This window comes from Bufo gargarizans, chromosome 3, assembly GCF_014858855.1.
Source record: "Bufo gargarizans isolate SCDJY-AF-19 chromosome 3, ASM1485885v1, whole genome shotgun sequence".
Classification (NCBI taxonomy): domain Eukaryota; kingdom Metazoa; phylum Chordata; class Amphibia; order Anura; family Bufonidae; genus Bufo; species Bufo gargarizans.
Window position 1 is genome coordinate 376,913,158 of NC_058082.1, and position 15,521 is coordinate 376,928,678.

General features: G+C 44.0%; 1 protein-coding gene across 1 annotated transcript in view; it reads right to left on the bottom strand.

The window, feature by feature from the left end:
- GRM4 (glutamate metabotropic receptor 4) overlaps positions 1-15,521 on the bottom strand; it is a 351,034-nt gene that overhangs the window by 62,352 nt on the left and 273,161 nt on the right. Inside the window, exons 7-8 of the mRNA XM_044285678.1 lie at positions 14,058-14,194; positions 11,436-12,389 (exon numbers count right to left, since the gene is read on the bottom strand). Coding sequence (XP_044141613.1) covers positions 11,436-12,389; positions 14,058-14,194 — 1,091 coding nt within the window. The remainder of the gene's footprint in view (positions 1-11,435; positions 12,390-14,057; positions 14,195-15,521) is intronic.

Consider the following 15,521-nt stretch of genomic DNA (forward strand, 5'->3'; position numbering starts at 1 on the left):
ACCAGCCTGGCTTGTACAGTACAATAAGCCTGTCTTGCATTCCTGAGGGCCCTAGACTGCTTGTGGCTGCTTTTGAATGACCATATTTCCTGGGACAAAATTGCTTGGTACACTGGATTGGCGGGGCCTGTCTGCTGGTGCCTAGCTTCCTGACCTAGCTCCCTAGCACAGAAAATGAGAGTCCTGATTGCCTGGGGTGGATCTCCTGCTGTTTGGGATGACCAAAGTCGCCTGGCATGTTTGGATGAAGATCTAGGGCTGCTGCATACTGGTGGCCCTGTCCACAGCCTGTGTCCTCCGGAGGGACCCGCAACCATTTGGTATCCACTATTTTGCTTGCACACATGTGGCGCTGTGCTCTATTGCCTCCTCTGGCGGTCTGTCTCTGGGCGCTGAAACAACCAACTGAGAAGTACAGGCACAAGCTGGACTGCCTAAGTATCCTACAGGGGTGCTTGGTGAGTTACCCAATACTTCTTAATTGATATCTACATATTATATATAGGGTTGCAAGACTGACTACTTCACTTCATCCTTTGGCCCTAAGGTGCTAGTGGATGGTGCAAACAGAGAAGGATGGGGAGTGCAACTCTCCTGGTCAGGCTGTCGAGGCTATGAATCAAATTATGGCTGTCATTACTTCTTGCCAAGCAGCATTCACTGCCAAAATATATCACCTGCAATCAGATCTAACTTGCATATGGCAGGATATTGATAACATTTGTGACAGAATGTTGGAGGTAAAATGCCAACTGAGTTTTGTTGAAGACTAGAGATGAGCAAATTTTTCAAAAATTCAATTTGGCCTTATCGCCTGATTTTTTTGTTGCCCTTCCTCTGATCCATCAGAACAATAACTCACAAAAAAACAGATCCTGTCTGTTAAGCATTTGCCTTCACTCGGTCCGAATTTGGTCACTAATCCATGTAATTGCTGATGCCCAAAAAAAAACATGAGTGGATCAAAACAGAGATAACACGTGAATGGAATATTTGCATGTCTTCTGTGTTTTGTACCCATTCCTGCTTTTGGCTACCAAATCACAAGCCAATTCTGATGGGACCATAGAGGCCTTACATTTGCTACACAGACAGAATCCGTTGTGCGTCTCATTTTTCCTTCCTTCTGACAGATCAGAAGAAGGATCAAATAAATGATGATGTCAGCCAGGCTGAAAGGCAAAATAGTAGCCCAGCCATGAAGTGGGAGGGTGGGAACAGCATGAGAAGTCCACAGAGTGGCCCTTTGACATAGTGGGTGGAAGCAGCATAATGAGGCCACAGAGTGGCACAATGACAGTGTGGAGGTGGCAGCAGCAGCATTAGGAGGCCAGAGAGTGGCACAATGACAGAGTGTGGAGGTGGCAGCAGCAGCAGCAACAGGAGGAGGCCACAGAGTGGCACAATGACAGTGGCAAGGTGACATAGTGTGGAGGTGGCAGCAGCATGAGGAGACCACAGAGTGTTAAGGTGACATAGTGTGGATGTGACAGCAGCATCAGGAGGCCATAGAGCAGCAAGGTGACATAGTGTGGAGGTGGGTGGCAATACTAGCATTAGCTCAAGATGGTGGGTGAAAGAAGGTTCACTTGGCATCAGATGTGTGGCATCAGGCAGGTGTCAGCATCAGAATAGTAGCTGAGGAAGGTATCCAGAAGAAACCGGTCTCTTTTGTCAAGGTTTGAGTGAGGCAGCATGGATGATCTAATCTGATGCTTCAGGCATTGGTGGGTGGAAATGCAGTTCTTCTTGGGGTAACTATGGCCCCCGCCGCACTAAACACCCACTCCAATGCCTGGCCAGGCAGGACAGCATTTCTAGGGCAAACTCTGCCAGTTGTGGTCACAAATCCAGTTTGGCTGCCCAGTAGTCCAGCAGATCTTCAATGATGGCTGGCAGGGTGCAATCCAAGTATGCCACCACCTGCTGGTTAAGGTTCTGCTCTATGTCTAGTTGCTGGTGAGTAGTTTCTTCACTATGCGGGTGAAGGAAGCTACTCATCAGCGACTCTAGACTCAGGCTGTTGATGATTGAGCTGGTACTGCTCCTGCCACCCCACACCTCCCCAGCAGCCATGGCAGTGGAACGTGAGTGCAGAGGTTCCCCCTGTTCAGACCTTTGAGAGGATAGACGATGGCGCAGATAGGCAGCGGCCAACTGACTACATAGGATGTCTCTATAGGATGTCTCTATAGTTTAGTTTGTCCTCCCTCTCAGCAGGTGTAAAAAAGGCCCCCATTTTGGACTGGTAGCAAGGGTCCAACAAGGTGGAGAGCTAAAAATGGTGACAATTCAGCTGTCAATATGCAAGAAAGTGAGCATGCACCAGGCCATTTGTGCAAGTGACTCGGAGGGACTCCCTGCCTCCATCCCCACTGCAAACTGACACGGTGTGTCTGGGTTCTCTGCCTAGTCTTCCTCATCGCCCTGTAACTCCTCTGGCTGCTCCTCCTCTCCTGTCACCCGTGTAGAAAAACCACCCATTTCACTACACATTGCTTGTGCTCCAATGTCCTCCTCCTCCTCCTCCAGTTCAGCTTCCACAGGGCTCATGTGGCCATGAGATGTAGGTGCTAAGTCTCCAGTCCCCTGACCAGCCAGATTTACCTGCATCTGTTCCAGGACCTTAAGCAGTGGAATGACATCGTTCATCCTGTAGTCCTGGTGACTGACAAATAATGTGACCTCCTCCAAGGACCTGAGCAAACAGCAGGTGTCATGCATAAGCTGCCACTGGCTGATTTTGAAGAACTCCTGTCCGCTTGGATCATCAATAAATCGTTTATGGCCTTTCGACAGTCCAACATATGGAGGGTGAAATTCCAACAGGTGGTAACGTCACATATAATCCTATGTTAGGGGGAGCCGTTCTGCCTTTTCAGCTCAAGGAGGGTATGCTTTGCGGTGTACGAGTGACTGAAGTGCTTGCATTTTTAGGATGTCTTGCAGATGGGCGGAAGACTTCAGGAACCTCTTGACAACCAGATTGAACAAGTGTGCCATGCAGGGCGCATGGCTCAGTCCTCCTTGATGCAGCACTGGCACTATGTTCTTCCCATTGTCGGTCACCAATGATTGGACTGGACTGGCCCACCTTCTGTTCTACATATGTGTGCAGGGCTGGTACTGCCTTTTTGGCAAAGAAATGATGGCTTGGGACTCTCCACTCTCCAGTGTTCTACACCACTATAGAGGCTCTTTGCAGCCAGGAAATAGCAGTTTTTTTTTAACACGATTCACCACAAATAAATTCGTATCAAATCTTTGAGAAATGTGTTCATCTCTAATTCTGATGTATGATTAGATGTTAATTTAATATGCCATATAATTAAAGATGAGTGAATCAAAGTTGACGAATTGCAATTTGATCAGAATTTCAGGAAAAATTTGATTTGTACCGAAGTCGAATTTCCTCTTGTTTCATGGTAAGGAATTACATTTTTCTTAAATAGCTGCAGCACGTGTTATAAAGTGAAAGTAAGAAGCCTCGGAACGAAGGAGCACCCACAATGCCATGCAGCCAATCACCCTATAGCCAGCCCCTGTGATTTCACAGTCCTCTAAAAGCCTATTCATGCCCGGTCTCCTTCATTTTGCAGTGAACTTAGTGCAGAGAGAGACGTTGCAGGAACTAGGGACAGTGATTAGGAAAGAGTTTACTCCCCCCAAAAAAACTATTGAAAAAAAAACTATTGAGCTCAACTCTCTGGACACAGTCCTTCAGCCAGTTTTCCATCCAATTACAAACTATACTTTCCAAGCCTATAGACCTTACTGTCCCTCATAGACATTTAATAGGTAAAATATCAAAAGCTTTTGTAAAATCCACTATATCCACAGCTGCCCCTCTGTCCAGGTTTCTACTCACCTCACCCAAACAAATCAGGTTAGTCTGACAACTTCTGTCCTTGGTAAACCCATGTTAGTTACCACTTATAAAAATTATTTACAGTCACATACTCTTGTATATAGTCTCTTAAGAGTCCATCAAACATTTTTCCCCACAACAGAAGTTAAACTAACTGGTTTATAATTACATGTAGAGGACCTAAATCCTTTTTTGAATATGGGAGCCACATTTACCCTGCGCCAATCACTTGGCACTGTACCAGTCCCTAGAGAATTTTAAGAATTATAAACAAGGACACAGCAAAGACTGAAGACCTACTAATGGCATTGCGGTGAATGGCCAGTGCAGCATGTGACCCAGCCTCTATATAAGCTGGAGTAATGAAGCTCTGAACGGCACTCTGATCTTATTAGTGTAGGGATAGGATGCTGCTGCTGTGAGGGAGAGAATAGAAAAATAATCTTTTATCAGAAGTGCTTGTTAACTCAGCAATCTACAGTGATTTTGTTTCGCGGGTGCAGTGCACATTTTTTTTACCCTGCCCTGAGCCCAGTGACACAGAAGAAGAACTTTTATCTGTCTGATAGTTAGGTGGGCGTCGGAGGCCATTTTATGCAAGTTTAGTGCACCAGCACAGCAAATGTACATTTGTGACAGTCAAATACAAGCTTGAAATACTGCAATTATATTCTGGGTTTAAAAAAATCACTCATTTTTGCAAGACCTTAAATCTGGGGCCTTTGCTGCATTTGTCACAGTGAAATTCAATCAGTCAATACTGCAGTTACATTGTTGGTTGACCAATAAAAAAATTTGGGACCGTGAAGTAATTGTATAAAATTCGCCTGTCACATTATTGTGTGACCTCAAGAAATGTTTCCTCTTTATGACACCAGCACTGCCTTACTCTCAGTGAACTTAATTGTTGACTATTGGCTGTTACATTTTTTGCATCTGTTAGTTTGGTGGGTGAACGCAAAGAATGAAGAGAACGTCAAATAAAGGACGTGGCCCTGGTTGTAGTGCTGCTGTTGGAGCTCCTGTTGCGTGGTCGATCTGTGCCAGCCACAAGTGAAACACTTTCCTCAGGTGCGAGTAGGCGACAGAATCTTCAGCGTTATTTGGTAGGGCCTAATGTGGCTCTACGAATGGTAAGGCCAGAACAAGCACAGGCGATAGTAGATTGGGTGGCTGACAGTGCCTCCAGTTCCTTCACATTGTCTCCCACCCAGTCTCCTGCTGAAAGATCAGAGTTGGCACTTGCAGCCCATTTCCATCAGTTCTTCTCCTCACCCCCTTGCAAATCAGCCAAGCAGTATGAGCCACAATTCTTTGAGCAGTTTTTTCAGTTTTTGATGACTCTGCTAGCAGGGTTTCCCAGGGCCATCCACATAGCCCTGCCCCACCGATGCCCAACCACTTATGTTTCAAGATGAGTACATGGGAGGACCATCGCAGCACGTCTCGGATGATGACGAAACACAGATGACAACTGCTGGGGCTTTTGAAAGTGTGCAGACCGACAAGTAAGGCAGGGGTGAAGACTGGGTGGAAGATGATGTGGAGGACGATGAGGTCCTTGACCCCACATGGAATCAAGGTCATGCGAGTGACCTGTCTAGTTCGGAGGAAGAGGCAGTGGTCGCACAGAGCCACCAGCACAGCAGAAGAGGGAACAGGGTGCAAAAGCGGAGCGGCCGTCCCCTAGACAGTATGCTTGCTACTACCTACCGAACCAAGGGACCGAGCACACCAAAGCCAGCTCCAAGGAGTTCCCTGGCATGGCAATTCTTCAGACAATGTGCTGACGACAAGACACGAGTGGCTTGCATGCTGTGCAATCAGAGCCTGAAGCGAGGCATAAACGTTCTCAACCTGATCACAACCTGCATGACCAGGCATTTAAGTGCAAAGCATGAGCTGCAGTGGAGTAGACACATAAAAAACAAAGAGAGGTTTCTGGCTCCTCCTGCTTTCTCTTCTACTGCAGTCTCAGCCTCTTCATCCACCTCTGGAGTCACAGTGGCACCTGCCACCGCGCAAACATAGGATCTGCCAGCAACACCACCACCTGGGTCACCAAGAATCTCCACAATGTCCCACGAAAGCGTTCAGCTCTCCATCTCCCAAACACTGGAGCAGAAGAGGAAGTACCCCCCCTACCCACCAGCTATCCCTGGCCCTGAATGATAGCATTTCAAAACTACTGGGCTTTCGAATGCTGTCATTCCGTCTGGTGGAGACAGAGTTTCAACAGCCTTATGGTGGTGGCTGCCCCACAGTACGTCGTGCCCAGCCGCCACTACTTTTCCAGGTGAGCCATGGCTTACCTGCACAACCAAGTGGGGGAAAAAATCAGGTGTGCACTGCGCAACGCCATCTGCGGCAAAGTTGACCTAACTACGGATATGTGGACCAGTAAGCACGATCAGAGATTTTATATCTCCCTAACAGCACACTGGGTAAATGCAGTGGCGGCTGGGCCTGAGGTGGATAGCAGTTTGGCGCATGTCCTTCCACCACCGAGGATCTTAGGGCGCATCTCTTTACCTCCTGTTGCTTCCTCTTCCTACTCCACTTTCTCATCCTCTACCACCTCCTCATCCAGTCAGCGTAACACCTTCACCACCAACTTCAGCACAGCCAGGGGTAAACGACAGCAGGCAGTTTAAAAACATATCTGTTTGTGGGACAAACCCCACACCGCACAGGAGCTGTGGACATGCATGGAACAATAGACTGATGAGTTGTTGGTGCCAGTGAGCCTCAACTATTACCTATAAAGTGAGTATCTGGTATTTTTGGGGTACCTTGGTTGATGTTTGCATGTAACAGGTCCATGTTACCAGCAGCTCTATTTTTCATCAGTACAGTTCTGCCCAGTCTTCTCCCTACTTTCCTCACTAACCCCAGCCCCCAATACATGCCCACTGTCCACTCCTATATCCCTCTCTCTATCTACACTATTTACGCACTTATTAGTATGACCCCCCCTCCCCCCAGACCTTAGTTTAAAAGCTCCTCAAGCCATCTAACTATCCTTTCCCCCAGAGCAGCTGTACCCACCCATTAAGGTGCAGTCCATCCCTACTGTAGAGCCTGTAGCCAACAGAGAAGTCAGCCCAATTCTCCATGAACCCAAACCTTTTTTTCCTGCACCAAATTCTGACCCAGTTATTTAACTCCCTAAGCTCCTGTTGTCTCTCTAGTGACACTTGTGGCACTGGTAGTATTTCTGAAAACACTACCTTGGAGATTCTGGACTTCTCTCCTAGTTCCCTAAAATCATTTAAATGACCTTTCTTCTCCCCCTGACTTTGTCATTGGTGCTAATGTGTACCATGACCACCCGGTCTTCCCCAGACCCAGCAATATGTCTATCTGATCCACAATATGCCAAACCAGAGCACCTGGAAGAAAACACACTGTTCGGCATTCACGGCCTCTGCGACAGATGACCCTGTCTGTTTGTCTAATAATAGAGTCCCCTACCACCAGCATCTGTCTGACCTTTGCTGCACTCCTTTTCCCATCTATCCTACAGCAGTCATCCCTATGGTGGATGGATCAGACATGGATGCAGGATTATTGCCATAAGGGACAGGAGCCCGAAAACTCGTAGCTGTCATATAATATGTTGCTGGTATGGGATTTGGCTGGTTAGGTGTGTGGCACAATATGCAAATTATTTCTGTTGTGGCCTGCAATCTCCTGAAAATGCCTCTTTTGTATGATTTTGTAAGAGAATTACATAAAGAGGCCACTTGGGGCAAGAGACAGGTTCAGAACAGGCTGAGAGACAGGTAGAGGCAGTTCCTGGGCCATGCCAACTAAGTGTAGTGTTATAGGAATCCACCGATTACTGGCTGTATTTGTTGTAACTTGAGATGATTGTGAAAAGTGAGTCAACCATTCCAGTACAGCTGGATTGTTGGTCAAAACACGACCACCAGATGGCAGGGCATGTGGCATGTTTCTGCGGCTGCTACTATCACCACTCCTGCTGCTACTGGTGCTGGCTACAGGTGCTGGCTACAGCATAATTTTTGCCGCTGCCCATTCCTTTGAAGGGCCTAGGAAACTTTCTGCTGGTCGAAGTGTATAACAACTGTATCACTAACATAAGGCATTCACTATGATAGTTCTTTCTCCATTTCACACATGTACAGGATGAAATATTTAACGCGGCCTGATACTGTATGTAATGCAACAGCTAACAGAAGACATTCGCTACAATTAATTTAGTTCCACTGCACACATGTTGAGGATGAAATATTTAACCATGGCCTAATACTTATGCTATGTAATGAAACAGCTAACATAAGGAATTCGCCTTAATCAATTTCACTCCACTGCACACATGTACAGGGCCAAAAAATTACACTGTCCTTGAATAAGGATGGAACATAACTAAAATAAGGGATTAACTCTGAATGTGGGTGCACTAGAACGTGATGCCCATGACAATCACACCTGCCTTATATACTCAGGCACACTAACTGTATCACTTTAAATTAAGGAATTAACTCTGAATGTGAGTGCACTAGAATGTGATTCACACAGCGATTACACTCCACCCTCAGTTTCCCTGTTGTCTCCCTACATTTTCCCTACAGTCTCTAAAAACTCTATTTATGATGTCCCTGCACCCTCCCTCTCCAATATTCCTTTTTATAACCGTTTTAAGCAACACTGTCCCTAGCGCATAAGCGCTTGCCACGTCTCTCACAATACTCAGCTCACAGTGATACTGTGCCGGCATACATACATAATTCCTCTGGGTAGCCATCTTATATGCTTCTGGCATATGTAAAAAAAAACTGTGAACTCTCATCTTCCTGAAGCCTGGGTCACCTATGATATAGATGGACACTTTTATTACCACTACTCTGTAAGGCCAGCTATAAAAGGTCATAAAGGCTATACCAGGCCCAGCTCAACCTGTCCTATAAAATAAGATCAGCTCGCTGTCAAGCCTGGCTGGAGCGTGGCGTCATTAATTTCCAGGTCTGGTTTGAGGAGAGCTAATAGCCCTTAATTAGCTCTGGGCATAAAACCAGTCCACTTTCATATTTCATTTATGAATCAACTTATGCCCTTTCTGACATCAGATCCAGGCTCTACAGAGTATTGTGGTTAATTGGGTATCAAATATGACTAGAGGATGTGATTCCGTAGCTGACCTATGGGTGGTAGAAGAACTAAAGGTCCCAGCATTACCGTGTGTGGTCTCATTCTGTAGGTGAATAAATAAGGATCGCAAATATGTATTCTGTATAAAAATATGCCGATGTATCAAGGAGATACGGGCTTAAGTATAATCCTCATTGTAGGAACTGAACTTTGATGGGGTCATAAAACACTTGGGGGGCCAATCCCTAGGCTTCACAGTCACTCTGCTGCCATTGGCTGACAGGAGTAAGTCTCCTGCCCATGGGAGAGTTCATAAAAATCCGTGAACAAGGACAGAGGAGAGAGACCCATGGAACATCACCAGACACTTAATTGGACATTGACGGCATATCCCTGTATCAGAAGAACTTTGAGGGTCTCCCCTGATACATACTGAAAAGGGGTTTGCAAGGATTCAAAAAGGACATAAGAACGACCATCTGAAACCCTCCAGAGAAACTAAGTATTCTTTCATCTTTTTCCCTTTCATTTGAACTGTCGTGATTATTTATATTGTTATTATTATTCTGTAGATTTATAATCATTTTCATTAGACTTGTATGCACTGCTTTTTACCTCTTATTAAAGATTATAAAATCTAAATGGCCAAGTCTTCCATATTCTAAGCTGCTGAACAACGTACCTTGCCTTTGAAGAGACGTTACCAGGTAGTTAGTTAAATTGCATTTAGGAATTGTAGCTGGGGGTGATTGACTGCGGTTGGTCAGTAAGTGATATCCGGTTCATCCACTGATCTGTGTGATAGTGAATGACCCGGATAGTCGGCTCGTGGACCGGGAACCCATGTGGTGGCAGTTACCGAAGTATAGTGTGTGTGCGCAGACTCCGTCACAGACCACTACGTCACAGCTGTGGGATCCGGAGCGATCGGATCCATAGTTCGTGACATTTTCCATTTATGTTCAGGAAACAATAACCACCAGCATACTCATACTAATATCCAAGCCATTCTGTGGAACAATCCACCCAACTATTTTCACATATAGCTGACTCCACAAAGAGGTAGAGGTGTCAATCCATACATGTGGCTCTGTCTTTTGGTGTTTAAAATAGTCAATGGCTTCACTGTCTTCATTTTTTCAACAGAATTTGTGGGAGAGAGAGAGACACATATGCATGGACAACTCTCTCACATATGGCTGCAATAGAGGTTCAGGTGGTGAAATGGGTCCAAGAGGTGGAACAGAGGGTCCCAGACCATTGCTAGGGTCTGAAGACATCCAGAGCACGAGCCCACTTGAAGCCACGCCCTCATCACCACCTGGGGGGGGCCTTCACAGTAGTTATTAACCCCTTTCAGCAGTCCTCCCTTCAGTGAATGGGGGACTGCTGAATGGGGTTAATAACTACAGTGAAGGGCCTAGCCGTCTGGGCAACCCCACAGATCATTCATAACAGCGCAGGAGAGTTAGAGCGCCGGCCCTGCCAGTGCCATCAATCATTCGGAGCACTGGTCAAAACATCCGGGGCTTAAGCCCCGAATGTTTTGACCCAATGACGCCCCTAGTCAATCCAACAGGTACTGAAGCATTGGTCATACAGAACATATTGTAGTAATGGTTTTAAACTGTCTGCACTTATTTTCTTCTTATGCCAAATGGAAGGTATATACTGCAGCATCACCGAGAACACTTCCCAGTAAAGTCAGTACAGCCAATACAATGATACATATCCAGTAAATGTAAGTCTTGGGTAATAATATTTGTTGCTTACATTTTTTTTTTTTTGCAAAATAAAAAGATAGCAGCTGCTTGTACACAAACCGAGGATTTGCATTAAAAAATGACATCTGTGTTGCATCCGTTTTTTAGTGTGCCAATTGTAACAATACCTATTCTGGTCCACAAAATGGACAAGAATAGGACATGTTTAATCTTTGGTACTACGTAACAGAAATACGGATGTGGACAGCACATGGGGTTGTCTTTTTTCTTTTCCAAAAAACAGTACCACTAATTCTTGAGCTGTATCCAGTAATGCAGGTCAGCCTCATTTACTTAAATTGGGATATAGTAACAGACAGTGGCACTGTTTTTGGAAAGAAAAGTAGATCCACTTTTCTCATCCAAGACAACCCAATTAAGTTCACGCAGAAACAATTCAATAATTTGGTTTTGTTTTAAGTATGAAAAAAAATTGATTTCAACAAACAAGGCTATATTAGGGAACAATACCTCATGCATAATGCTTCAGAGATAAAAAAAACTTGATGAGCTAAATAATACATCTCTAAAACATTATCCTATTTTTATTCCATTATAAGTCAAAATAAATGTCAAAAATGAATCCTCATGCCAACAGAAAACCACATTATTACATGCGTGATATTTTCATGCACAACAGTTATAAAATGAAAGACATGCATTCAATTGTGCCATCTTTTCTTCTTTACCTTCTCAGCAGACTGAGCAGTACCAAAGAAAATTGGAATGAAGGCCAGCCAAACAATGCAGGTAGTATACATGGTGAAACCAATAGGCTTTGCCTCGTTAAATGTCTCAGGAACTCCACGAGTTTTGATAGCATAAACAGTGCAGGTTACCATAAGAAGCATGCTGTAGCCCAAAAGGCAAATGAGGGAAAGGTCGGAAATGTCACACTTGAGCACTCCTCTTGCAAGCTGTGGGTCTGGTGTGCGCTGGTTCTCATAATCCACTACAGGTCGAGATGGGTCCACAAAAAACCATACAAGCACACCCAGCAACTGGACAGAAGAAAGACTAGCAGTGATTACCAACTGAGAAGATGGACTTATATACTTTGGAGCACTAACTGATCTTTTACCTTGCTCAAAAATACGGTAGATCCGGTTGGTTTTCGTTAGCAATGCAGCATAGCTAATACTCATTCCTAGTCCCAAAAAGACTCTTCGTAGAGAGCAGGTTCCATAACCAGGCTGGGCCACCATAATAAAAGTGTTGACATAACACAAGAAAATACCAGTAAGAAGGACATAACTTAGTTCTCGACCAGAGGCCTTAACAATAGGAGTGTCATTGTATCTCATGAATGTGCCCACTACTATGAGAGTTGCCAAAATGCCCAGCACAGCAAGAAGTAAGGGCACTACAGCCCATGGAGAACTCCATTCAAGCTTGATCACAGGAATGGGAGTGCAAAATGTGTGGTTCTCATTTGGTCTCATGTGGATAGGACATCTCTTGCAGGTGTATGCATCAAGCTGGTACTGATAACCTTCACATTTTTCACAATGCCAACAGCAGGACATTCCTTTAACCACCTTCTTCCGCTCACCTGGAAGGCAAGGCTGGCTGCATACAGAGAGAGGGATCTGAGGGAACTGAGAGGAGGAATAATGTGTTCCTGGCCAGTGCATTCGATCAATCTTGCAGACAAATTCAATAGTAAAGAGAGAGAAAACAAAGGATACGTTTATTTGTGAGTAAAATATGATTTATATTTTCAACATAAAATTAAAAGTATATAAAAAATATAACAATAAGGCCTCATGCACACGACCGTGCAAAAGATGCTGTCCGCATCCGTGGCTCCGTTCCGCAGCCCCGTTAAAAAAATATAACATGTCCTATTCTTGTCTGCATTTTTTGCGGATCCGCATTTTGCACGGCTGTGTGCATGAGGCCTAAGATGCAGGCAGTTGATCTTACTGCATTATTATGAAGGCAGTAAAATTTTCTATATATTATCTGTTTACACATCATTACTATACTTTTCATATATTGTGGAATGTTTTGATTTATTAATACTGTTAGGCCCCTTTCACACGGGCGAGAATTCTGTGCGGGTGCAATGCGCGAGGTGAACGCATTGAACCCGCACTGAATCCGGACCCATTCACTTCAATGGGGCTGTGCAGAATGGGTCTGCGTGAAAATCACAAGCATCCAAAAGCAAGTGCGGATGCAGTGCGATTTTCATGCATGGTTGCTAGGAGATTATAGGGATGAAAGCAACCCCGGACCCCATTAAAGCGTATTCACTGTATTATTTTCCCTTATAACATGGTTATAAGATAAAATAATAGCATTCTTAATACAGAATGATTACTAAAATGTGGATTGAGGGGTTAAATAAATTATTAACTCACCTTATCCAATTGATCACGCAGCTGGCATTGTCTTATTGTTTCTTCTTTCAGGACCTGCAAAAGGACCTTTGACGTAATTGCGTTTGCCACATGGTGAGCATGGTGATGTCAGCGCAGGTCCTGCTGAATGAAGATAGATTTCTATCTTCATTCAGCAGGACCTGCGCTGACGTCACAGCGCTAATCACGGGGTGAGCGCGATTACGTCATCAAAGGTCCTTTTGCAGGTCCTGGAAGAAGAAGCAAGAAGACGATGCAAGCTGCGTGATCAATTGGATAAGGTGAGTTAATATATTTTTTTTTAACCCCTCAATCCACATTTTAGTAAGGATTTTGTATTAGGAATGCTATTATTTTCCCTTATAACCATGTTATAAGGGAAAATTATAAAATGAATAGAGCACCTAACCAAAATACGAACTTCAGTGAAGAAGTCCAGGTTCGGGTCTGGGTACCAGATTCATTTTTTTCTTACGCGCGTGCAAAACAGATTGCAGTTGTGTGGTAAAAACTGAACATCGGAACGCAATCGTAGTCAAAACTGACTACAATTGTGTGCCTACTTGCACGGTTTTCCCACAACGCACATGCGACGCATCTGGAGCAAATCTGGGACTCCCATGTGAAAGTGCCTTAAGGCAGTGTTTCCCAACCAGTGTGCCTCCAGCTGTTACAAAACTACAACTCCCAGCATGCCCGCACAGCCAAATGCTGTCCGGGCATGCTGGGAGTTGTAGTTTTGCAACAGCTGGAGGCACACTGGTTGGGAAACACTGCTTAAGGCTTAAGGGGTTTGTCTGACCTGCAATCCAAAATGAATTACTGCCTGGATTGTGTTTATAATAAAGACAAAGGGCTTTGTATTTCTAATGGTTTTTTGCTCTATTTCATCCATTTGCTGGACTTTCCCCTCAATTTTGCTATTTCATTGATTTATTCTCTTACTTTAAGATGAAGATGATCTGCCCACTGTCCAATCACTTTGTATTCAGGAGTTCCATTGTGCATCTGGTACTGGTAAATTTCATAGCGACCTGGGGCATCACCATTCTCATTAAATGTCACTGGTGTGCCGGCAATTCCTGCAAAGTAATATTTGCTTCAGTTAGAAGGACCAACATGACAACACACTGTGCAAAATGTAACTTGTGCAAGTTAAGAAGAACCTGTCTCCATGAAATGCATTGCAATCTGCAGGCAGCATGTTATGGAGCAGGAGGTGCTGAGCAGATTTATATATAGTTTTGTGAGGGGGGGACCTATAATTTGTAAATTGAAATGTCTGGTCTTTCTGAACTTAAAGGAAATGTGTGACCATAAATGTTATCAGCCAGTTAAACGTATCCTTTTCTGCAATCTATTTTTATTTTCTGATTACAGATTTTTTATTCTATTTTTGATTCTATTCCCTACATGACTATGGGGACTGCCATCTTGCCTGAGCATACAGAGAGCATTTAAAAAATGCTGGTGGATCCTGTCTTACCAATACACAGAGGTAATATCATTAAAAGCAATTAACTGTAGTAAAGTGATGTGTACAGATCAAGCAGTTGTACCTATACCTATATTTAGGCTTTAGCGGCCAAGGCAAAAAGTGCAGCGTTTTGTGGTCTAAATATAGATACTGAAAAGGGAAATTAAATCATATTTTCATGTTAGATAAACCTATTTTTAAATATTTTTTATTATTTAAAAATATAATAATTTTCTGATGAAACATTGCCTTTAAGATGCACAACTAACAGTGAATGACAGCTAGCATTGTACAAATACAGGGCGTGATATCAATTACTTCTAAGATGCACCATGCACAACTATCAGTCACTGATAAGATGGCTTCTGTCTACTACTGAAGTCAGAAAAAGTAGACACTTAAATGTATAAATTACACTGTTTACTGAATCTTTTCCCACAAAACAATACATTAATCTTCTCAACTTCTCCTGTTCTACAACATGCTGCCTGCAGATTGCAATACAGTTTTGTCGTGATAGGTCCTATTTAAATACAAGTAAGTTTAATTAGGCTACTTTCACACCTCCGGTGTGAATTCTGGCAGACTGTTCTCTGCTGGAATTCCCTGGATCCAGCACTGCTGGATGCGAACGGAATGTCCGCTGGCCCCATAAAATATAATGGTGTCCAGCAGAGATCCGTACACATTCGGACAGACAAGCGGAGAACTGACTGGACACAAACCAATGCATGCACTAGACTAAAAATAAGTAAATATTATATGTAAAGTGTATGTTTCGTTGGTGTAGACAATACACTACCTCTGCCTAGACCAGATGACCACTACTACTTCAAGGTTATTTCAGCCCTTACAACCATTTTTTTTATTGCAACACATCTGAAAAATCAAACAAATCTGTCAACTTTGAAATTAATTAAATTGAATAAATG